General features: G+C 53.4%; 1 protein-coding gene and 1 long non-coding RNA gene across 2 annotated transcripts in view; both read right to left on the minus strand.

Annotated features, from left to right (window-relative positions):
- LARP1 (La ribonucleoprotein 1, translational regulator) overlaps positions 1 to 7,768 on the minus strand; it is a 39,830-nt gene extending 32,062 nt beyond the window's left edge. Inside the window, exon 1 of the mRNA XM_061343995.1 lies at positions 7,360 to 7,768. Coding sequence (XP_061199979.1) covers positions 7,360 to 7,705 — 346 coding nt within the window. The 5' untranslated portion in view covers positions 7,706 to 7,768. The remainder of the gene's footprint in view (positions 1 to 7,359) is intronic.
- A 723-nt stretch (positions 7,769 to 8,491) lies between these two features.
- Positions 8,492 to 15,028, minus strand: LOC133207272 (uncharacterized). Its single transcript, XR_009724002.1, has 3 exons — positions 14,798 to 15,028; positions 13,984 to 14,086; positions 8,492 to 8,727 (listed from the first exon to the last, which is right to left on the minus strand). It is a non-coding gene; the product is annotated as an uncharacterized LOC133207272 (long non-coding RNA).
- Positions 15,029 to 24,062: the final 9,034 nt, after the last annotated feature.

Below are 24,062 nucleotides of genomic sequence, written 5' to 3' on the forward strand. Positions count from 1 at the left end.
GATAAGCAGCCCCCTGCGCCCTCCCTCCTGCTGGCGGATCCCTTCCAGCACGCAGCCATGCCCTGCAGACTGCAGAGTCACTCTGCAGGAGCTCGGCACACGCTGCCGCTCAGCTGGAAAAACGTGCTCAGCAGTGTGCAGGGGATGGACTCTGCTCCCTCCCTCTGCCCCCCCAAGGCTGTACCCCCATACCTGGGAAGGGAAGAGTGGAGCAGCACCGGGCTCCCACATGTGTGCAGCCCCCCACGGGATTACACAGCCCCTCTGGGGCATGCAGTGGGAAGGACATGCAGCACATTTCTGTCCCTCCGTCCACCTTCCCAATCACAGTTCAACTCTGGCATGTGTGCCAAGGACACGTGAGGTTCACAAGCCCCACGCGAGCCCCTGTTTCTCCCCATTGCCCCCTCTGGCTATTGTGCTCATCGTCACCAAGGGATCTCTGCAGAGCCTGCTGGAGACCAAACAAGTAACACCATAGGGCACCAGAGATGCTTTTCCTCCAGCACATTCCTTCTGGAGCTGGGTTGCTTTTCCTGGGCCACTTTGGGGAGTAAGAAATGGAGAGAAGCACCTGCAGGCATGTGGCCAGGTCATGGGCCAGCTCTGCCTGCTAAAACAGCAAGCTGCAGACCTGCTCCCAGCCACTTCAAGTGGTGCCTGGCAGGAAGCAAATGCACTTCCCGGGAGCACAGGTCGAGGCAAGCTGCACCCGCCAGCACATTGTGCCACATGTGCTCTGGAGAGAACCACAGTGCCATTTTCTGTATCAAGGGCTCCTGTGTCACCTCTGAGTGCCACCAGAACCACACTGTGCAGCACCGACACCTCAGTCACACCAATTACCACCTCTGTTGGCCATTCCTAAAGCAAATGGAGGTTTCCACCCGACCTGTTGTGCCAGAGCATCCACCATGGTCATCTCCCACAGATGGTCAGCCCCAAGCTATCCGCAACAGAGATGTCTACCAGCCCTTCTGACCTATAAATGAACAGGATGACTCAAACCCAAGAAAACAGAAATAAAATCACAACCACACAGCGTGCTGAAGCACATGGAAGTGTCGAGCAAGCTGCTGCTCCTAAGTCAGCTTTGCTCCAGAAGGACACTGAAGGTAAACCACTGATAATGCAGGTATTAGATCAGCCAGTTCACAGCCCTTCCTCCTGCTCCTTGCTTGTCACAGCAGAATATCCCCAACACACGTAGCTCTAATGCTGCAGGAAGAGCTCTTGATCGAGTGTCACACCAATGCTGGGCTGGATGACTTGCTAAGGATGGCTCCAGCAGCTCAACCAGCACCATCAACCCAGTGCAATACTGAAACCAACACATCACACACTAATTTGCTCAGAAAAAGCAATCCACACATAATCAGTCCACAGAAGCCCCCCCAAAACCACAGTACAATGCATACTGTGATAGAGAAAAGCTCAGTGAGGAGGATCTTCTGGGAACCTGCAATTACAGGATGAACCTGTGCTTAGAAACATGTTGCCACTTGACTTGACCACCCTTTCCACAACCCTTCCTGAAGAAAAGAGGTGTATCTTGTGCAGTACAGGGATTGCCATCAGCAAACCTATTTTCACCAAATGCTTCATGCCAGTTTTTACCCCACGTGCACACCCACTTCCCCTTCCAGCCAAGCAACCCGGACCGACCCTGACCCAGGACTCTCCCCCCAGTCTGGTAACTGATGTATTCAAGGCCAAATCCAGTTCCCGTTTGTTCTGGTCACCAATTACTGTTGCCTAAATACACAAGTAGGTGCTTTTAAGTTCTCATAGCACTGCATTAACTTCTTCAAAGCCCTTCTTTTACCTCTCCTCTGACCCGCTCAAGTGATGTAGCTGTATCATTTGCTACTAGATATTCAGATTAGCCAGTTGTTTCAATGCAAAGAGGTAAGTCTCCCAACTCCACTCAGAGATCACTAACAAGGACCTGGACCTGGCAGAGTGAGTTTGGAACTGAAGGATGGTCTCAAGTAAAGAAAGGGACATGCAGAGCTGGCCACGTCAGAGACTACATCCATAGAGTACCCAGAGCTTTACCCAAGCCCAGGACATGACTTCTTCCCATGCAAAGCTCTACCTAGACAGCATTATCACCGTGAAAGAGCCCAGCAGGTATGACCATAACAGCACGACCTCTTTCCCTGAGCTCCTGCGTACACAGCAAGCCAGGGGCTGACAAACGCAGCAGCATGGAGACTTAAGCCCTTGGTAGGAAGTCAGCAATGGTTCTGATGCCAAGATGACCAGAGGACAAATAACATTTTAAAGACCAGAATGTAAATGCATATTGTGGTTGGGAATGAACAAAGCTCACCACTCCCAACTGGACTTACAGTAAGAGCAGAGCAAAAAGCTTTTTCCTATCGGTTATCTGCCGGATCTACAGCAAGGCCACGTACCTCCATTCACCTGGTTACTGAGGTGAAAGCAGAGCTCCTCCAAGAGGTGCACCACCATAGAGGCCACCACAGCCCCCTCGCACTATTCAAGTATGTTTCAGTTTTCATTAAGATCATTTGGTTTTTTAAACCCTTGCTATTTGCAGATGTAGTAACTGAAGGATTAAAACATTCAACCTGCTCTACACAGCACTGCTTTGTACCAAAACGCTCCTCGTTTAGCCAAACAAGCGCTACCACTGAGGTGGGTGTTGGAGATTCGTTCCAAAGTAGTTTCAAGCATGCAAAGAGCAACCTAACTCCATCCAAGCTGGCATTTGGCATTCCCCTCAGGATAATTTCACACTATTTGAACGCAGTGAAAAGATCAGGTGTCATAATTAGGGAGGGAGACCAGAGCACTGCAGTCCCAGTGCCCCCATTCCCAGCCCTGCTTTTTGCACTTGATTTGTCTTCATGTCTAACCCAAGTTCTTCTACTGCTCAGGCCAGCGATCCCAGATGCAGCCCTGGCGAAAACCCCCATGGCACCACAGGTAATAAACAGCTTAAAAGAAGAGGTGTGAGGGTAAGGAGGCGATTGGTGACAATCCTCCAGTGATGCCTTGGACCTGGCAATGTGGAACAGGAGGTCACAGCAGAAGCGAGTGTTGAAGCCAAGCAACCAGGGCCAGTGAGTCAGCTCTCAGGAGCTGCACTGCATTCCCCAGCCTTCCCGAAACAAACAGTGCAGAACAGGGCAAAGGTCCAGCACAAAGCTGAAGGGCAAAGGTATGTGGGGGAGGGAAAATACTTCACAGTTTTTTGGAGCAGTGAGTTCCAGTTACCCTCATCCTCCTCCCCAGCAAGATGGAAGAGTTACTCAAACCTGAGTTGTGGGATCCAAAGAGTATTTCAGAGAGGAAACCTGGGGCACTATTGGTGTGGGGAAGGACTCCTGCTGCGATAGCAGCTCTGTTGCAACAGCCAGGAGAGCTCCACAATTACATGCCACGACAGAGCGAGAATTGCCCAACACTTTGGAAATAGGTGTGTGCAGCACTACTGAGCTGGATATCCAAAGCAGGCAGATGCACGCATCTATTCTGAAGGAAAAGAAATGCCAAAGTAAAATAAGCTTCCCATACATCTTATCTCCTGTACTAGAGGCTGGTTTCAAGGAAAGCCCTATGGGCAGTTAAGTCAGTGAAGGGTGAGGAGCCAACACATCTTTCCGTGCCTTCTCCTCAGTTCTGGTAGCCAACCCAGCCTCTCCTCTGGCATAAAGCAACACATGCTCTCACTGAACAATAGTCAGTGAGCCTCTGGTGCTCGCTGCTAGGAACTAAGGTGTGCCTTCTGGAAAGTACTGCTTACCCACCCAGTGCATTTGCCAAATGACAAGCAAGAAAAGAAACTACTCAAGAAATGAAAACACCTCCTGCATCTCCACTAGGAAATATGCCATTTTCTCCTGGCTGAGTCTTTGCAATGAGAACACAAAAGTTAGTGCAGGCAAAGCTCAGCAATCGCAGTGCCAGGCATTAAAACGGAGTGTTCTTATTTCCAAGATATAAATGGCTTTAAAAATTAAGAAGTGCCAAGTGCCTTGATGCAACATTTCTTGAACTAAATCCAGCAGGTTTTCAAAACGGGGTGCTGTTAACACCTGCCTGCACCAATGCTTGCATCAGCACCAGCCCTGGTGCAGGGCACAGTGGAGCAGTCCAACATGTTCCAGAAGGTCGAGCTGTCTTAACTGCAAGCCACTCTGCTCTAGAGAAGAAATTGAGAAAATACTTTGAATTTGGTTTATAGCCAAAAAGTGCAAAGCTGTTTTTGCCAGGAGATGTTTCCTCTGCTGCTGCAGACACACACACTGCCATCATGCCTTCGCCAGTCAGGCTGCTGGCTGCATTTATTTACATGATAAGAAGAGTGTGTGCAACAACCAAGGGACAGAGGACAGACCTCATTCCTAGATCATTAGAGAGTAAACACAAGGCATCATCACCAGCTCTGCCAACATCCCTCACAAGCCCTAAGCAGTGTCCAGTGCAAACCTTGCCATATAGGACAGGACCATGTGTTTTCTCAGGAGTGAAACTGCTACCCCAACCTCTGAAACACTCACAAACAGAAATGTAACACACATCTTGTCAAGACAGCAGGAAAATCTGCTGCTGTGCCACTCCAGCTGAGCCTCAGCCTCTGCTGAACAGCACCAGTTGTCTAACTCGATCTAATGGTTGCTCCACTTAACTGCCACGCCGATGTGCTTTTGGGAGGAGGGGTTAAGCAGCAAGGAGAGGCTTTGCTTCAACAGTCCTTCCTGAAAAAGCAGAAGCATTGACTCAAACACCCAATTACAGACCTCACTGACAACCCTGAGCGTAAATGCCACCGCAGCTAGGCAAGACACCAGCTTCTGAAGATAAACCCTAACTCATCAAATTCCCCAGTCCCTGCATCAGCCCCCCCAGTGCATGCAAATTCCCCAGCTGCAGAGACCCAAACAGCTCAGAACAGCCAGAGGCAGATTTGTTAAGCTCTTCCCTATCCATGTTCTGACACAGCAGAAACTCGTGAAGATCCTGAAGGTGCCTGTGTTTTCTCTGGGCCACAGCTCAAGCACCAGCTCCAACACAGACCATTGCAGGACGGGTGAACACCTAAGGAGTAAGCCCTGTCCTAAAATCTGCTCTGTGGGTCTATAATTAAATAATCATTATAAAAAAAAAGAGGGTTTTCAAAGCCTGTAAAACAAGCCCTTATCTTTACAGATACTAAGCTTCTTGGTCTTCTCACTCACTCAGGGCTGGAAACCTTTAGCATCTCCAGCACACAAGCACTGCTGGATCGTGAGGATGGTTTTCTAAGCTCTGCTGAAAAACCAAAAGCATCCAGCGGTGACTTTCTGGACTTTAAAAGCTCTCATTTTACTTCAAATGTACAAAGGACTCACTCTTCTTAGGCCGTCCTCCCGGAGGTCACTGCAACACAACAACTCACCTCACCAGCACCATCTTTCACACTAACTCACGTTCCAGATCTTGGTGTCTGTAAGCATCTGCCAAAACAAATCCTCCACCTGAAGCAGTGAACACCCAACGGGAGCCTGCGAACTGTACAAGAAGGTTCTTGGGCGAAGGGCCACCAGGCAAGGTCAGCTGCCAGCCTGCCTCTCGTGGGAGATCACCAGCCGTGTTTGTTTTACGCATTTTCCCTTTTGCTAACCAACAGGCAGCAAAAGAAACAATGCCCCAAGAGATGAGAGCCAAGTGGCAGGGTCTGGGGCATGGCAGGATCCAGTCACAGCTTCCAAGCGTCCCAAAACATGCTACTAATCAACTCTACTATTTAAACACCTTCGGGAACATAGAGACGGAACCAAGAAAACTCTTGAGTGTCGCAGCATTACCCCGTTGCCTTACCATAGGGTGAACATGCTACTGACACATTCCCTCCCTCATAAAGTCAGCTCAAGAGCTGCCAGGGCCCCTTCCTCATGCTGGGCAGACTGCTCTTCTTGCTTTGACGAGTCAACCACTTCTGTGATGGGCACCAGAACGAATCTGGAAGCATCTTAGACATGAGCCTTAAACGGGAACATTCAACCGCGTGTTTTTGCATGTTTTCATTTATTTCTAGGGATTTTTACTCAAAAAGGCAGCACGACGGAGTGCAGCTTCCATACAAAGGAGTGATTTGATCAGTTCTGTGTCACAGAACAAATGTGGACAGCAATGTTGCCCTGGATTTCCTTAGGCTTCGCTTATGGTGGTGCGTACAATGGCAAACCAAAACAATCTGAACACAGACTTCTAACTGACACAATTAACTTCTCTATACTCCCCACTGAGGTGACAGCTTCCCAGGTGGAAACTGCCAAGCTGTCCTTCTTCCAAAGATTGATACCTCTGATGAATCATCATGCTAGGCAGTAAGAGTTCTTGCAAAACACCAGCACATACAGTAACTGGGAATCTGATGTCATATCTGGCAGCGCGATTTTACAGTTAACAGAGGCAGGAAGGAAAAACGCCGATTCCTTCCCAAACAAGCCCCTCAGTGAAAACTTCTGTGTTTTCCCTTCTCTGCACCGATTCACCCGACCCAGGTAGGAGCGACGCCCTCCAGCACCTATCCCAACTTCCCAGCAAATGGTGCTCAGCAATTCCAGCCTTTGCTGACGACAGCAGCGGGTTGCAAACGCGATTTGGACAGCGTCGCCCCGTCGCTACCGTCGGAGCCGCGTGGGGAAGCAAAGGGGCAGCGTCCACTTAGGGATACCCGCCCTTGCTCAAGCCATGCAGTCTCCACTGCCGACCCCACCATCAACACCCAATGCACGGGCGCGCCGGAGCAGAGCCGTGCTCGGCCGCAGCCCCCGGCCCCGCCGCCATGAGTCGGCAGAGAAAGGCGGCGCGGCCTGCGCGCCGGGGGCGAGCCGCCGCACACGTGGGCAGCGCCAGGCCGCGGTGAAGGGAAGCAGCGGCACCACCGGGGCCGGGCCGCGCTCCCGGGGAAGCCGCTCGCTGGCCGTGCCCGGAGAAGCGACCACGTTGCGCTGCGGCGGAATGCTGGGAGCTGGGAGGGGGGGGGCACCGCATGCCCGCCAACAGGCCCCGGGTCCGTCCCCCCCCCCCGCCCTCCGCCGCCTCATGGCCGCTGCCCGGGCCGCGTTCCCCTCCCCCGCACACGCGCTCCCCGCCTCATGGCCACGGACGGCGCCGCCGCTTCCGACTTGCACCGACCGGCACACCCACCCCCCACCGGACCCCGCCGCGCTGCCCTCACGCCGGCCGCGGCCCCACTGCCCGGCCAGGCCGCAGGCGCCGTCCGCACACCGTGTGCCGCATGGCGCGGCCGGCCGGGGCGCGGTCGGCGGTGCAACCAACCAACCACCCCCCCAACACACACACTCCCCCGTTTCCCCGGCTCCAACCGCCGGCACTCACCTGGAGGCGACTGCCCATTGACCGCGGGCGCGGCGGCGTTCTTCGTCCAGGGGTTCACCTTGGGCGGCGGGGCCTCGATGAACTCCCTGCGCCCCGCTCCGCCCGCCTCGCCGCCGTCCTCCGCCTCGCCGCCGGCCCTCAGCAGGCTCTCCTTCTCCTGGTTGTTGCTCTCCTCTTTCTGCTGCTTAGCGCTGGGCGGCCGCGGCGCCGCGAGGCCGCCGTCGGGGCCCATGGGCGGTTCGCCCTTCTCCCGGCTGCCGTCCTGCGGCGGCTTCAGCACCAGGGCGCGCTCCTCGCCGGGCAGCAGAGGGGCGCCGGGCAGCAGCGCCTCCACCTGCGTCGCCATCTGCGCGCACCCGACGGGGACCTCCCCGAGCCCCGCTGCCCCCCCCACCCCAACCCCCCCCGCGCTGCCGCCGCCGCCGCAATATGGAGCCGCGCGGGGACCACGCGACTGCCGCGGGGGCGCGCCCGCCCGCGCGCGCCGCCGGGAGGGGAGGGGCGGAGCGGGGCGGGGCCCCGCCGGCGGCGCGCACGTGCCTGATGCAACGCCCGGTTGCGCGAGGGGGACGGGAGGGTGGTGCGGGGGGGGCCAGGGGGGGGCTGTTTAAAGGGGCCGCACGGTCGGAGCTTGTGGCGGGGGGGGAACAGGTCCCGTTCCCCGACCCTGCACCGGGCTTCACCACGGGACTGCCGTCGGGGAGAGCCCCGCGATGCGCTGCTGCAGAAACACGGGGTGGGGGGATAGAGCGGGGGGGGGAACGGGGGTGTTGCTGCGGGATCAACCCGGAGCCGAGGGATGAGGGTGGTCTCATGTACCCACACCCGGGGGTAGCGGACCAATGGAAGGACCGGGAAAAGAGCCCGTGTGTGACCGAGGGAGATGACTCTGTCATAGGGAAACCCCATCCGGTGTCCTCAGCCCGGCAAAGCACATGGGCTGCCAACCGAGGAGGTTAAAATCTGAGGCTGATGGGATGGGCAGTGGGATGCCACCCACTCGTCATCGCCACTAACATCTTTGGTACTTGACCCCTAATTCTTATAGCTATCAAGACAGAGAGCCCAAACCCCGCGGGTTGTACGTATAACACACTTTTCAAATGTATACTCCACTGCTGATATAGTTTTAGCGAAACCCTTCCAGCTCGCAGTGGCCCTCGGTGCTTTTTCTTTTCTGATCAAGACTCTCCCAGCCATTTCCCTCTACCAGTGACCATATCGCTCTGCTTCTTACCAGAAGGGTTTATTTGGGAGCTCCTGTCGTGTCCTGCAGCCCTGGGGATACATATGTGCAAAGCCCAGCAGTGTGACAAGGCACTAAAGATGTTGGTTTACGAAGGATAAAAAGCTGATTTCCCAGCGGAGCTGTTAGGAGGAAAGAACACGGTCAAGGGTCTGGCAGGTCTGCAGAGGGAGTCTCAGGCTGTCAAGGATGCTCTGCTGGGACCATCTTGACTCACATGTCCCTTGGTACCCAACCCTTGAATACTGCAGCCTCCGGGATCACCAGTGTGTGCTGCAACCAAAATATATATGAGAATTTGGACAGTGAAATTACAAAAGGGTTCATAGAATCTCAGACTGGTTTGGGTTGGAAAGGACCTTAAAACTCATCCAGTTCCAACCCCCTCCTACGGGCAGGGACACCTTCCACTGGAGCAGGTTGCTCCAAGCCCAGGTGGCCAACCTGGCTTTGAACACTGCCAGGGATGGGGCAGCCACAAGCTCCTCTGGGCACCCTGTGCCAGCGCCTCAGCACCCTCACAGAGAAGAGCTTCTGCCTAAGAGCTCAGCTCAGTCTCCCCTCTGGCAGGTTAAAGCCATTGCTCTTGGCCTGTCCCTAGAGTCTCTTGTCCAAAGCTCCTCTCCAGGTTTCCTGGATCCCCTTTAGGCACTGGAGCTGCTCTCAGGTCTCCCCTTCAGGAGCCTTCTGTTCTCCAGGCTGAAGCTGCCCAGCTCTCTCGGCCTGGCTCCAGAGCAGAGCTGCTCCTGCCCTTTCAGCATCTCTGTGCCCTCCTCTGGACTCACTCCAACAGCTCCACATCCTTCCTGTGCTGTTGCCTGCAGAGCTGGATACAGGACTGCAGAGGGGTCTCACAAGAGCAGAGTTGAAGTGGAGAATCACCTTCCTCAACCTGTTGATGATGTTCCTTTTGACACAGCCCAGGATACAGCTGGCTTTCTGGGCTGCAGTCACAGTTTAGAGGAAGTTTATAACCCCAGAAGAGCAGGCCAGTGTCCTGGCTGGCTGGCTGAACACCCAGAGAGGATGCTCTTGACACCAGAGTTACAGTAACACCAGCAACATCCTGTACTGCATATAGCCCAATGATCTGCTCCTCACAAGCACAGCCCAGGGGCTACACAATTCCCATCAGCTCGACCACCTTCCTGCCAACCACGCTCACACCTTTACCCTCTTGAGGAGACCTTAGTGGGGAGTACAGCCTGTTGCTGGTTGAGCTGTAGCTGGGGGACACGCAGCTCAATGGGTTCCTGTTCTGTTCCCCCTTCCTGCTGCTTAATCCCTTTGGGATGCTGTTCCACCTGCCACGTGAGTGGGATGGAGCCCCTGGTGAGAGCCAAACTGGCTCTGGAGCTGCCAGGCAGGAGGGAGGTAGGTGAGCCTTAGCGGACAGCCAGGCCAAACCTTGGCAGAGCTTTCAGTGATAGAAATGCATGGGCAAAGGGGGAGAGAGGGAAGCATCAGTGTAAGCTTCCCGCATCCGCCACAGGATCAAACCGCCTTGGATGTTCAGCTCTCAAACACCCATCCTTCACTTGAAGGGAAGCTGGGTCTATCAAACTCCACACACCCCAGTGCTCCTCTGCTGGACTCATTTTCTCCTGCTCTGACCACACCTCCAGCACTGGGATATTCTGGTCCTCAGGTTCAACAACTTGCAGAGAAGCAGCCAAAAAGTCACCACTTTTCCACAGCACGTTTCACTGGGAAATAATCCAGCTTTGCCTTCCTCAAATGCAATGAAAGCACCTAACCATCACCCCCAAGCCTGCTTCTCCACTGCATCCCTTGCCCCACATGTGTCCCCAGGCCTGCCTGGCTCACACCAAGCTCTGAGCGCTGCCTCCCAGCCCTGTGCTGGCCGCGCAGGCTCCAAGGAAGCAGTCTCCAGGGAAACTCCACTGGCAAGCAGTGATTTGGGCAGGAGCTCCCACCTCCCTTGCTCCGTGCACAACAGCTTTTTTCTCCATGACTGAAGCGTGGCTTGCATATTTATCACAGATGCCTGGCTGCTTTGACACTGGCCTGGAGGTTTAAAGATGCTTTGATGGCAGCTGCTAATGTCTTTGAGCATCTCTGGGTCTTGGTTGGCCCTCAGTATCCCCAGTTTCTCCTTTTTTAATCCAGCTTTTAACCTCTCCTTACTCCACGTTTTTAACCACCAAGCTCACACCCCTGCTCTAGGGAAAGGGGCCATGCACAAAAGCACAACACACAGAGCAACAAATTCTCTGCTTCTCCTGCAAGGGCAAGGGGATGAGAACACAATGGGTGCTCATGGGCAGTCCCATAGGCTTGTTCTATCTGTAGCTGTGTGATCCAGAGGGATGAAAGATACTCAGTAGCTCCAAGATAAATGTGTTTTGGACCCTCCTAGTGAAGCATATGAACAATCAGCATGAAGATGGAATGCATTCACACTAATAGGTAATTTTCAACCTGCGTAATAAAACAGCGGACACTAACGAGTTCCATTATAACCCCATTAAAAAATGCTTTCACATAGCAGGGCTCCACGGCCCTGGGGCTCAGGCTCTGTGGTTCGACATTGCAGCCAGCTGAAGGCACCGTGCTGCTCAGGGCACTCATGCCACATGTGAGGTGGGAACCAGCTCCCATCAGCTCTGTATGGAGCCACTTCCCCCTTGCTGCTTCCACCCATCTTCTGCCACTGGGAAGCGGTGCTGCAAATATGTTTGTGTCCAGAGTGCACCCCATGGATTTTCCTGCTTATTATTAAGCTGTTCCTGCTTTACTTATTAAGAAGTAAGATTGAAATGAGGATAATTATCCCATAATTGAAAAATTTGAACTCCGCTATGCAGGCTTTGCATGTTTTTTAATGATACAGAGCTACTTTTATCACAGAATCATAGAATCCCAGACTGGTTTGGGTTGGAAAGGACCTTAAAGCTCATCCAGTCCTAGCCCCCTGCCATGGGCAGGGATACCTTCCACTAGAGCAGGTTGCTCCAAGCCCCGTCCAACGTGGCCTTGAACACCCTCACATGGAAGAACTTCTGTCTCATGTCTAATCTGAATCTACCCTCTTTCAGTTTGAAGCCATTCCAGCTTGTGCTATCACTACTTTCTCTTATGAAAAAAATCCTTCTAAAAGGTCACAGGTTTTTCCTCCAAAAGCCACATTCTTGTGGGATTCTCCCAAAGCCAGTAAATAACCTTGTCTGCATGAGAAAAATCCTAAACCCATCCCCATTTCCTAGTTATTGGTGACATTGGCTGTAGAAAGCAATACCTCCTCTAGACCATAATTTCACACCTTGTCTGTTTTGCTCTAGATATATTAGTCCAAGGTTGCTTAACATGTCCCCTAAATCATTTGAGTTTCCAGGTGCTTGTGAAAACATGGCACAAGTTGACCTTTGATGCTGATACTTTCTTTGAGGGATATTTCCCTCCATGCCACCCCTCTGCCACCAGAAATCTCAGCAAAAATACTCCAGATATACTCCTGCTTTTTTCAGTGGCTTCTACAAAGAGAAATGAGGTATACATGCTCTAGCATCCTTCTCCACAATGCCGTAAGCATTCTGTGCTTCAGATGAGATGTCCTGCATCTCTCTCGGGTCCCTGCCCACAGCAACCATGGAGGCCTCTGGCTCAGTCCAGCCAGGGATGTGCCATTCCCATGGAGAAGCAAAGTGTGCTGGCAATATGCTGTGAGTACCAAGAGTCCATGTTTCTCAACCATCAACATCTTGTGCCAGAGCTGGCTGGAGACATACATCTTTCTGCCTCATGCCTAATGTGCAAGAGGCACAAGTGGCTGCTCCATGGAGCTCAATCAGTTCAAGCAGTGGCAGCTTGTGCAGGTGCCCTAAAAGCTCCCAAAGCCTCAAGGTGAGAATCAATAAGATTTATGGGTGGAATTGCTGGGATATTTTCCTCTAAGCACCTAAGGATAATTAACAACCAAAAGGCTTGGAGTCAGCCACCAAAGTTATGAAATACTAAATCAGAGGCAGCTCTCAGCAGCGTCCTTTGCTCCCTTTGCAGGTTGTACATTCACAATAAAACCATCAGGCACACATGGCTGCAAATTCTCTCCTTTCCCATGGGACTCCTGCTCCTTCCAGTGCCTGGCAGTTATTTAAATATTGTTTTACCCATCTGCAGTCAAAGCAAAGCCCTGGGCTTCGCCATTCAAATCCTAGCCTGGCCAGTAACACAATTACATTGCTGCCGGGTGTTTGGTGAGCAGCGGTGCTCCGATACGTATGGATGTGATGGGTGCTGTTCTCCTCCTCAGATTGCTAGGGGATTGAGGAACAGTGAGAAGCAAAGCTAAAAGCTGCTTGTTATTTTGTGTAAAAGGGTCAGACTTTTACCCTCTGATTTCCAAGGGTACCAGGCATTCTATCATGATGCTTTTGCAGCCACATGTACTCCAGTGCCAGGCACAAGCAGCCTGGGCATCACAGTGGTACCAGAGGAGGAGGAATCAGGCAAGGGCCCTATCATAAGCCTGTCCTGAATGGTGGAGACAACTCACCCACATGAAGTGCAGGTCTCCATCACCAGCAGTGGAGGGTCTGTGAGCCCAAGGTACAGGGGGACCATGCTTAAGCTTGCTCTGAGCATCCCTCCTCTCTACTTGTGCACTGCAGTGAGTTGGGCTCTCTGGCCGTAACTCCCACACAGCTTCACCAGCTTTGTGTTTGCTTTCCCAAATATTTTGCTGGTGCAAAGGAAACATCAGCGTGCTAAATCACGTGCTGAGTCACCCCTATGTCCAAGCTGAAGGCCCACGATGTGGGTGAGATGATGCTAAATAATAGAGATGGTGCTAAAGAATAAAGCTGCACACATTGGTCCTCCCCATCCCCTGACAACAAGTCAGTCTGGGGACAGTTTCCTTAGCCAGGATGCTGGCACTGCCACTGAGCTCACCACAGCCTCCTGATAACAGCCTGTCAGCAGCTGATCAGCGAGTCAGAGGTAAAAGGGCTTCAGTAAAGTGCAGTGCCAGCACCCAACTGTGGCCACTGTTGTACAAGCATGGTCCGTGGGACACAGGCAAGGGGGATTAAAGGATCTGTGTCAGCAACAAGCCTGTGTATACAAACACGGCAGCTAAAAGGGCTCATGTTCATGCTTTGTCCCCAGGGAGGTCATCAGGGATGGGAACAGGTTGTAGAGGCGCAGATATGCCAGGTCTGTGCCAGCCCTCCCTTTGGTTGAGCAGTGATGGGACTGGGGACAGCAAAGAGACATTGGCCTGGGTAAGGACAAATCCCTCTTCCCCTTGCTTCCCTCCCTGCAGAGACCTGGACAAGGGATGCCAGATAATGCTTAGTACGTGGAAGGTTGTGGGGAGCTCCCTGGCTCTGTAGTGGCCCTCAGGAGAATCTCACTTGGTTCTGGAGACGGGAGGAAAGCAGAGGAACTGCTCCATCAGTGGTTTTAAAAGATCACCCTGAAGCTGTTGCTGTAGGAAAGGCTCATCGAGATCAGCAGCTGTAAAGACATCAACCAGTATCTCTAATTAACCCCAGAATATAGCAGGCCTGCTTTATCAGCTCCAGGGGGCAAGCATGACTACAGGATGCTCACGGAGATGCTTGCATGAAAAGCATCAGGAGGATCCATTGCCCACAAAGAGCCAGTGGACCAGGACTTCAGGCTGTGAGATGCTGTATTTTATGACTTTATACTTGCACTTGCCTCTCCTGCCCTTGAACTTCTCAACGAGGTTCTTGACACCAACAAGCAACAAGGGAAAAAGAGACCCAGCCCGGGGACCCAAAACATCCTCTGTCTTCCAACGCTGTCAGTGGAAGTTACTGTGGGATGGGAAGTTTAATTGCAAACCTGGGAATACAGGGGCTGTGCTCTGCATCACTGTGTTCATTTGTACAATCATATCAAGCAATATCAATTATATCAAGCAAATTAAGAAGTCCTGATGATGTTATAGATGGTTGTTGCACAGTGACAACTACTGACCAGCTCCAACCACACTGAGTGAAGGGAATCTCAGGCCAGAAATGCAGAATGTAAAAGTGGATTTTGTTAGGTTTTAGCTGCCTGATTTCATGGTGATACAAGAGGTGCTCCCATAAAGGGAGTCTGACCTCCTGCCAGGCTGGTTGTTAGACTTTGAAGTTCAATTGTAACCAGCCTAAATGCGACATGAAGCTGCGTGCAGCCAGAGCCACGATCTCTCACCTGTCTTTCAGTCTGTTCAATTTTCATGCTTGTCAGCAAGCCCCACTTGTTCTTGAACACATTTTCATCTCACAGCAGGCAGGGCCAGGACTCCGGAGTGGAAACAACAGGATCCAGGCAGGAGTTCACCCTCTTCATAGAGAAACACCTTTCAGTTCCTCTCCATCCTCAGGAAGAAAAGACAGGGGGAGATGCACACAGTGCCCCTCTCCACCCCTGTAGACTGCTTCTAAGCAAATCTTGTCTCTGTTTCAGTAGCGGCAGTGCAAGGTGAGCACAGGACCTCCCCAAGGCAGCACTGAGGGTTTTCCAGCTCTGCAGGAGCCCTTGGCAGCAATTTAAGTCCTAACCCAAGTCTGCCGGTCAGGAGATGCCTCTTTGCACTCGGAGCAGGGTTTTCTGAGCTCGCTTCTATTCTACAGCCTTATCTTATTGTTTGTAATTCCTCTGCTAAGGATGCAAAACCAAAGCTCGCGCCAAACCAAAACATCCCCGGGTTTTATCTGGGCAGGGAGGAGCTGGTAGTGGTGGCTTGGAGCAGGGAGTGGGACAGCAGCTTGAGCCTGCAGGGCAGCCAGGGGTTGTGAGTGCTGGTGGGCACGAAACCTGCCCAGAACAGCACCAGAGGAGGGCAAGAGCCATGTCAGAGGCTGCTTTTGACTTTCTCCCTTTCCCGATGATACAAGGCCATCAGAGGCGAAAATTCAAGGCAGCGTCAGTCACACACCTGACTGATGATTACTGTTAATAGCATAACTTTCCCTAGTGATCCCCATCAAGGCACTTCTTGTCTTTCTGCACCTGGAGACAGAGTGTTATGATGGCTGATAACGCTGGCAGAGGCTGGAGCATTGAGCCACTGGTGCTCACAATAGCTGTAGGCACCCGGGCACATCGTCTGCTTGATCTTCAGACTGATACCTCCTCCCAGGGCTCTCCAGTCTGTCTATCCCTCCTCCTGCCCCCAAACACTTCGATGTTGCTCCCTTTCCAAGCAGGGGACCCAGTGACTGATGCAGGCACCCCAGCTGCTCTTTAGGATGGCACTGTTATTTCAGAAGGCAGTGGAAGATGTTCCTGTGGAGCTTCCTCAAGTGATGCTGTTTTGGATGCTTTGTCTAGTGAAGCTGTTCCACATGCAACCCCTCTAGTGACCTACTTGGTTGTGTGATAGCCCAAGCACCAGGAAAACCCCAAGGGAAATTGCAATGAGGTCAGATGCTCACATTTAAACATTTTCTAACACACTTCATAACCCTTTTCATCTCATTTTGAAGGTCTCATGGCTGCTGGAGGGCAAGCCTGCCCCTTCATCCCCCTCCCAAGGACAGGACATCAGGCTCTAGGGCTGGACCTGTCCCAGGAGCAGCTACTGGTGTTCAGGGGATCACAGCACCAGTGTGAGTGCAATCAGGACCCATCCTTCCCTGGAAGAACCGGTTCCATAGGCAGCAACAATGGCCCTCTCCCTTGTGCAGAGGCCAGTGACCGTGTCCTGCTCGTGGTGCCTGTCAGATAGGCAGGCTGCAGCTCGTGTGGCTCACATGAAGAGGGGAGATAGCACAGCTGGGCTCTGAGCACAGGGCTCTTGGGAGCCCGCAGCGCTTTGCCCATGATAAAAGCTGCATCACCCCTGTGTGTAATCAGGAGAGGGCAGCCCCGGCTCCGAATGCATCTCTGGTGCGCCAGGCTGGGTGGGGTGAGCAAGGCACCCTGGACATCAGTGCCAGAGATAACTCGGAGCCCCAGGAGGAGGCAGAGCTGGTAAAGGAGAGAGGGGCTGCCTCTGACAGGGGGAATTGTCCACCACAGCGCATGCTGGTGCAGCTCAAGAAGTCACGGAGCTGTGGTGGGTTTCCCTGCATGGCTGGTCCTTTGGGAACTGGCGACACCAGTGCTGGTGCTCCCTTACCCTGGGAGAAATGTCCCCATCCCTACTTCCAGGGAGAGGAGAGATAGGGAGTAAAAGAGAGATATTTGGTGGTGGCTCAGCACTGAGGGATGCAGATCCTCCACTTCCAGCATCCTCATCTGGTCCCCATCTCCTTCTCTCCCACTCAGAAGCAATTGCAGGCTCAAAGACTCACTACATGCTGGCAGCAGCCTTCATGTGCCCCTGTGGCCAGGTTTGGGCTTCCTAAAACCATACAGCACCAAAGCAGGAGCTTTGCAACCCCACTATGCCTCTGGGGACTTCTTGACCCCATCCCTGTGCCCACCTTCCTGGTAGGAGCTGCTCCACCAACAAGAGCTCCATGCTTGCAAAGCAGACACTGCTTTCTCCCTATTTAACTCCTTTTCAATGAGACAAGGGTCTTGGAGAAGCCCAACAGGCTGGAGAAGATGCTCCCAGCTCCCTGCCAGGGGGTTACACTTTCTTCCCTTCACTGTTTCTTTGAGGGTGCATGGCCTCAAGCCTCCATCCAGCACTGGGTGCTTGCCAGCCCTGACCCATGACTTGGCAAAACCACCTGTCCCTGTAAACAGGCACCCCAGAGTGCCCTAAGAAGAGGGTGTCCTTGGCCCCCTCTCTGTCATCAGATGCCAATGGAGAGCTTTGGCTGCCTCAACCAGCCCTGCACCCCCCATGGGTCCTGACTGTGCTTCCAGCCATAGGGCAGGTGCCATGAAATCCCGCTGAAAACCTGTTCATGCTCGCACAGCCTTGTGCTTTGTTTCATTTTTACCTTCCCAGAGACTGTCCCCTCTGCCTGACCCACAGGGTTCCCTATTGAGAGGGATGGGAAACCACTGCTCAGCACAGTGGGAGCTGCTTATACTCCCCAGGAGGGGCAGGGAGAGAAATGTTTGGGCTGTCACCATGCCCCACAGAGCCCTGGCAAGGTCATGATGGCAGTTTTGGGATGGCTGGGGATGAAGAGCAGCCCAGAACCAGTTTGATTTTCATAGAGTCGTAGAATGGTTTGTGTTGGAAGGGACCTTAAAGCTCATCCAGTTCTAACCCCTGACACGGGCAGGGACCCCTTCCACTGGAGCAGCTTGCTCCAAGCCCCTGCGTCCAACCTGGCCTTGAACACTGCCAGGGATGGGGCAGCCACAGCTTCCCTGGACACCCTGTGCCAGTGCCTCAGCACCCTCACAGGGAAGAGCTTCTTCCTAAGAGCTCAGCTCAGTCTCCCCTCGGGCAGGTTCAAGCCATTCCCCTTGGCCTGTCCCTACAGGCCCTTGTCCCAAGCCCCTCTCCAGGTTTCTTGTATCCCCTTTAGGCACTGGAGCTGCTCTAAGGTCTCCCCTTCAGGAGCCTTCTGTTCTCCAGGCTGAAGCTGCCCAGCTCTCTCAGCCTGGCTCCAGAGCAGAGCTGCTCCAGCTCTCGCAGCATCTTCGCAGCCCTCCTTTGCCAATGTGCTTCCCCCTCCCTGCTGGTCAAGGAGCAGGGGCACGGCACAGCCGGGAGAAGTCCCTTGTCCCGCAGGAAAACCCCTTTGGATGGAAGCGCATCTGGGTAGCCCCGAGCTGAGCTGGGAGCCCGGCTCTGCTGCCACCTGCCGCCCGGCCGGCCCGGGGAGCGCTCCGCAGGGACAGCGAGGGGGGGATGCCCCGTTCATCCCGAACACATCCAAGCCAGCGCTTTCCCTCCTTCCAAGGGAAGATGTTTGACCCGCGGGCACAAAGGGCTTGCTTGAGACTCAGGGAGCCCGCGGCGGGGAAAGCTCCCGCAGGAAGCCTCCTCCTGCCTGGCTTCGGACCAGAAGCAGATCTCAGGGACATGTCAAGGCGATTGCACGGTGTCCTGAGCGCAGGACGGGTTGATACGCCCTGGTTCTGCCTGGCACTGACAGCTAGTCCCGGAGATAGCATCTCAGCTCCCGGTGCCAGGTGAAACAGCGATGCTTCTGCAAGAGCCTTTGTGAGCATACTGAGGCATATTATGTGCAATAAATGTATATAAAATCCCATTTTCCATGGGTTTCCAAAAGACGAGATTTTTTGTTCCTGTGCCCTCCGCTCCTGGGGCCAGAGAGAGCTGATTCCTTCCTCCTATTTCCCAAAATCTCAGCTCCACAGATACCCCATCTCCTACCAACCCCAGCTACACCCCAGAGGGCTGGCAGAAACTGTGACAAGCCCAGAGGTTTAGTGCTCTTTGCAAATTTGGAGAGGATTTAGTGGAACAGCTCCTAAACCTCACTGTTCCCTATGGTGTTCTGTGACCCTTAGGGGCAGGAGAGCCCAGTTCCCCCTGAGACAGCAAGAGTCTGACTGGGAGGATACGCCGAGGGCTGGCAGGGCTGTGGAGCAGCAGGGTAAAGTCCACCCACAGCACCCCAGAAGTCCATATCTAAGCTTTGGTGCCCCTTTGGGTCCCGTGTGACGGGAGGTGAGCCCCAGAGGTGTCAAATCTCCACCTTTCCCACCCAACAGCAGCCAGACCTGGAGGCTTCTGCCGCTGGATCCGGCGGCTTCCAGTAGCTTACGCCGAGTGTCCAGGGGGTGGCACATGTGGGCTGTGGTCATCGGCTCCACTCGGGGTTTGGTTCAATCCGACGCTCCTGGATCCTTCTGAAGGATCATCAGCAGTAAGCATTAGCCTATGGGATGGAAATCGTAATAGGGGGAATGCATCTATAGAGAGACAAAGTGCGGCAGAGGAGGCTGAAGGGCAGTCCCGTATGGCCTCACAAGCCACCTGAATCACAGGGAAAGGGGATGTGGCAGCCTCCTTCCCAACCACCCTCCAAGCTCCTACCTCCAGCAAGGGGTTCATGACAGGGCTATCTCCAAAACCTGTCCCCTCCACCGCCCCAACACCTCCTGCAAGGAGATGGTCACCCCACCTTGGGCTTCACAGCCACGGCTTCTCCTCCAGCTGGATCCTAAAGACGGCTGTGAACCTGGAAAGGTGCTCCAGACCCAGGGGAGATTGTAGCCCTGGACTGCACTGCACCCCTGCACTGTATCCCTGCACTCCACCCCTGCACTGCACCCCTGCCCTGCACCCCAGCAGCACAGAGCATCTCTCCCCTCCCTTGCTGTGCTGGCTGCTGTATTTCCCTGTCAACAGATGGAGCCACTGACCTGCCTGGGCCCCACCACCTGCACCTGCTCCCCAAGTGTGGGAGCAGTGCTGGGCTGAAGGGATGGGGGTCCCAGGAGGATGGGGGTCCTGGAGGCATGGGGGTTTTGGCAGCCAGAGCAGCCACATCCGACACTCCATCCCTGACCTGTCGCATGGCCACATCCCATCAGTGCCCCTTTGCCCAGACAGTGATGCCAAACTGACACCCAATCCCAACCGCGTTTAGCATGGGAGAACTTGGGAGAGCAGCCCGGAGGAGGGTGATGGGTGTCAGTGGGAGCCATGAGGCTGGGACAGGCTGGGGAGGTGCATGGAGGGTCCCATGCCGGCCAGGCCAGCGGCTGGAGGAGCCAGATCTCAGGTCTCCTCCATCTCAAAGGGTCAGCTCCTCTGTGATTAACTGCTGTGCTGTGCTGCACATGAGCTGTGGGATCGCTGTGTTTGATGTATGGGGCAGGAGGCCAGCGAGGGATTTTCCTCCCCTTCTGGGGTTAATCCTTCCCTGCCTATTGCAGCCCTTTGATTGCAAAGCCCTGCAGATAAAACTCCTTAGTCACCAGCAGACAGCAGGCACCGACCAAAAGGATGCGGCAGGACCATGGGCTTGGGGTAGATACTGGATATGGGAGCATTCCCTGGAGCAGCCAGTGGCTATGGAGCTATTGAGCATGTGTGCTCCTTGCAGCTTTGTAGCCACCCTCTGAAAAGGGAGGAAGATGTTTTTCTTTATATAATTCTTGATGACTTCTGCTTATTTAACCAGAGATCTAACTTCACATGAGAAGAGCCATCAAAACCCCAAGTGAGCACAGCTCCCCACCCTCTGTTTGAGTGAAACCTTTCCAAAGCCAGAGCACTCGAGCAAATCACTAACACACCCGTGAACATGCGGTTTGGGATACGGCAATAGCCACACCACTCTGCTGCTAGCCCCAGCCAGTTTTTATCACACACATACAACAGCCATAAAAGCCAGCCTGGAACAAGCAGGGCTGTTTCTGCAGGAGTGGTCGAGTTTGGGATTTTAATAAGCCTCAAGCCTCTCATAATTTTTCTGTTTAAAATGCCAAAAGGCACCAGCCCCAAACAAGGAAGCTTAGGGAATTCCTCTAACATAGCTTGTAAGTGTCTAAAAGGCTCCAAGAGTCCCTCTTTTGAGCTTAGAAATGCCACCTCCAAAGTAATGCCACAGAGTCTCACTGGTCCTTGTTTCACTGCAGGGCAGGAGCTGCTTAGAGGATGCTCAGGATGCTGAGAAAATGAGTGGTCCAGACTGTACTGTGACAGAGGGATGGTTTGGTCAAACCTGCCCAGGAAATCTGGAGACAGACAAAGCTGCTGGAACGGGGACAGGGATGCGGGATGTCCTCAGCACATGGCATCACTGTGTGTCTCTGCCTGGCCACTGAGCTCAGGGGATTAAACTCCTCCCAAACCCTACGTCAGCACCTGAATGCTCCACACACAGCCTTGTCCAGCTCGTTCTTAAATACCCTTTGCATGGCCCAGGCTTTACTGTCCTCCTATGGTGCCTGAATCTTTCATCTTAATACCTAATCTTTGAGCTTTCTCATTGCAAATTAAGTTGATTACATCTTGGCCCAACTCCAGCAGACCCTGGGACCGATTGATCATTGTTGTCTAGGAGGTCTTAGGATGCTCTTATCACATCCCCCTCTGTCTCCAGCTTTCTAGAGAAAACAAACCCCATCTCTTCGGCTGGGTCGGACCATCCACTTCGTCATCCCTGCCGCTGCACCGACTCCAAGCGTCTGCCTCCCACCCTGAGCCCCGTGGGGCTCACTTTGATCTGTGGTCAAAGGAGGAACCCAATGCCCTGAAGACCACCCTAGGTCGCTTGCTTTGCCTATACGCTTGAATACACACATAAGTTGAGGCCTGACAGATGACTCGCAGGTTTCAAGGGTGGTTTGTCCATATGGGATCCCTTTTTGGCACACACTGGCCCCAGTGTGCCTCTCAGGGATGCTGCATGCAGGAAAGCACTCTGCCATCTGTTTCACTCTAACACAGCTCTGGTTTCCAGCAGAGGAGATTCATCCATTGCTGGACATGGGGCTTGGGCTCTTCAAACCTTGAGGTTGAGGCAGGACATGAAGCTGCATCATGGCTGGGGCTGGAGGGACCAAGTTGCCCATGGGCTCCAGGCTGCTGTGTTCTTGGATCCTCCCCCTCCCTGCGAGGGGCTACATCAGCACGCACATCTGCACACCAGGCGCTGCCTATTCAGCTCTTCAGCCAAGGATGCTCCAGCCTGAAGGTGGAGTGAGCCAACCAATGGAATGCCCAGAAGATGCCATGCTTTGCACAGTGGCTGACACCCCACATCCCTCTGCATCTGAGGTCAGCACAAAGCCCCCTCCAACTGCCCAAATTTTAACAGTAGGGATATAGCATTTTTCACCCACCCCCCTGCCAATCATCCTCCCTTTCTCCTGGCTCTACGATTTAAAATAAGAAAGATCCACAGGGCAAACAGCTCAGAGCAGCACCCGAGCAATTATAGAAGTGCTTTCTGCCAGCTGCTAGACTGCTCGTCACCAATCTGATCGGTAGACTAAACAGCAAGGACCTGGGCTGATCCCCCCCTGCACTGCTCTGGCCTGGAAATGGAGTGGGGCACAGGGGAGAGCAATGGTTAGCATCAAAACTGGCAGCAACGTCCTAACGGAGAAGGCCAAGGGAATCCTGTGGCGGATGTTAATGGAGGAGGGCGGGAGGAGGCGGAGGAAGGAACGGAGGATGGAGAATGGAGCCTGGGCTTTGTGAATTGGGGACCCCCCCAGGGTGAGCTGGCTCTCCAGCTTTGCATCATCCTTCCTCCATCACCAAACCTGCATCACCAAACCAAGCCTAACACACCAGGGCTGGGGTTTCAATGGTGATTATTTTCCCCTTCAGTTGCCCAAACCCTCCTCTTCCTCTCTCTCTATGAACAGATAACACAGGCGGTTTGCGTCAGGGGGCTCATACGAACATCTGGTGCCATTATCTGTGAGTCTCTCCTTTATCTGGCCACTGATTTTGTCTCCAGGGAGTCAGCACCTCTCAGGTGAGGAAGGCTGGGATACCAGCTGCCATACCAGGCACCCAGGGGGAGTTATCAGCATGGCCACCTCCTCGTCTGACCAAGGACCATCAGATAGCGGTACTCAGACATCCCTGGGGGTGACGGTGTGGAAATGCATTGGGGAGCCCCAGAAAATGCTTGCTGCTTCCTAAAAATAAGGGAAGAAACCCCAAAGTTTGGGTTCAGGTTTCTCTTTCCATCAGTTTAGCATCAATGTAGGATGGAGCCAAAGAGAAACGCAGTGGCAGTGGTGCTGGAGAGAGCGCTGCAGCTTTTATTGCTCTTATCTCTGGCTTCTGGAGGAGCGCGCTCCCTGCGCGGGGGTCTGGGCAGGGACATGGTGCACACGCCATGGGGAGAGCAGCTCCCCCCTAAATCACAGCTTGCCATGATTTACACAGAGGCTCGCAGGTTAGGTAACTGCAGTAAACAGAATAAACAGGCCTCCCTCTGGATTTATGGACTGACAAAAGGACCTTTAACCACAAAAGAAATGCGCTTTCCAGCCCTCTTCTATCACCAGATCCCAACTGAAGGCTTAAATGCTTATGTCAAGCCTACAGAGCTCAGGACTTGGGCTGGATTCAAACTACCCCTCCGTGCTGCATGCTACCTGAAGTAAGTCATCTCGTAGTTCATCTCCTATTCACCTCTCAGCTGCCCACTGGCACATATGCACACATGATGCCAGAGGAGCCAGAAGGAACAGGGAGAGGGTTTTTCCTATTACTTGGGCTTCAAATAGGTGGCTAATAAATGGACAAGCAGAAGAAGGTGTGCAAGTGCTCTGCAAAGGGTCTGATCTCTCCTGGAGCTACCTAAAAGAGGGAATACTTTTTGGGATGCTGCTGGGCTCTTCCTCCTCAGCAACTACCCACAGTTTAGTGGGCAATGCCAAGATAAACCTTCCCTGCTGCCTAAAGAGAAATTCAGGGTGTTCTTCTCTATTCTTGGAGTAAAAGAGGTGTTAGATTTTCATGTGGTTCTCAAATATCCAATGAGTTTCTCCCTGTCAATGTGGAAACTTCTATAATGATGATATTACCAATGTTTCATGCCCAATTGAAGGGTGTGTATGAAGGCATAGAGCCCAAGGAACCCTTTCTGACCAACCTTTTGACTGTCATTTTTAATGT

The sequence above is a fragment of the Neopsephotus bourkii genome, unplaced genomic scaffold, assembly GCF_033783945.1.
Source record: "Neopsephotus bourkii isolate Nb327-2 ecotype Australia unplaced genomic scaffold, CSIRO-AGI_Nbou_v1 NB_1846, whole genome shotgun sequence".
Lineage (NCBI taxonomy): Eukaryota > Metazoa > Chordata > Aves > Psittaciformes > Psittacidae > Neopsephotus > Neopsephotus bourkii.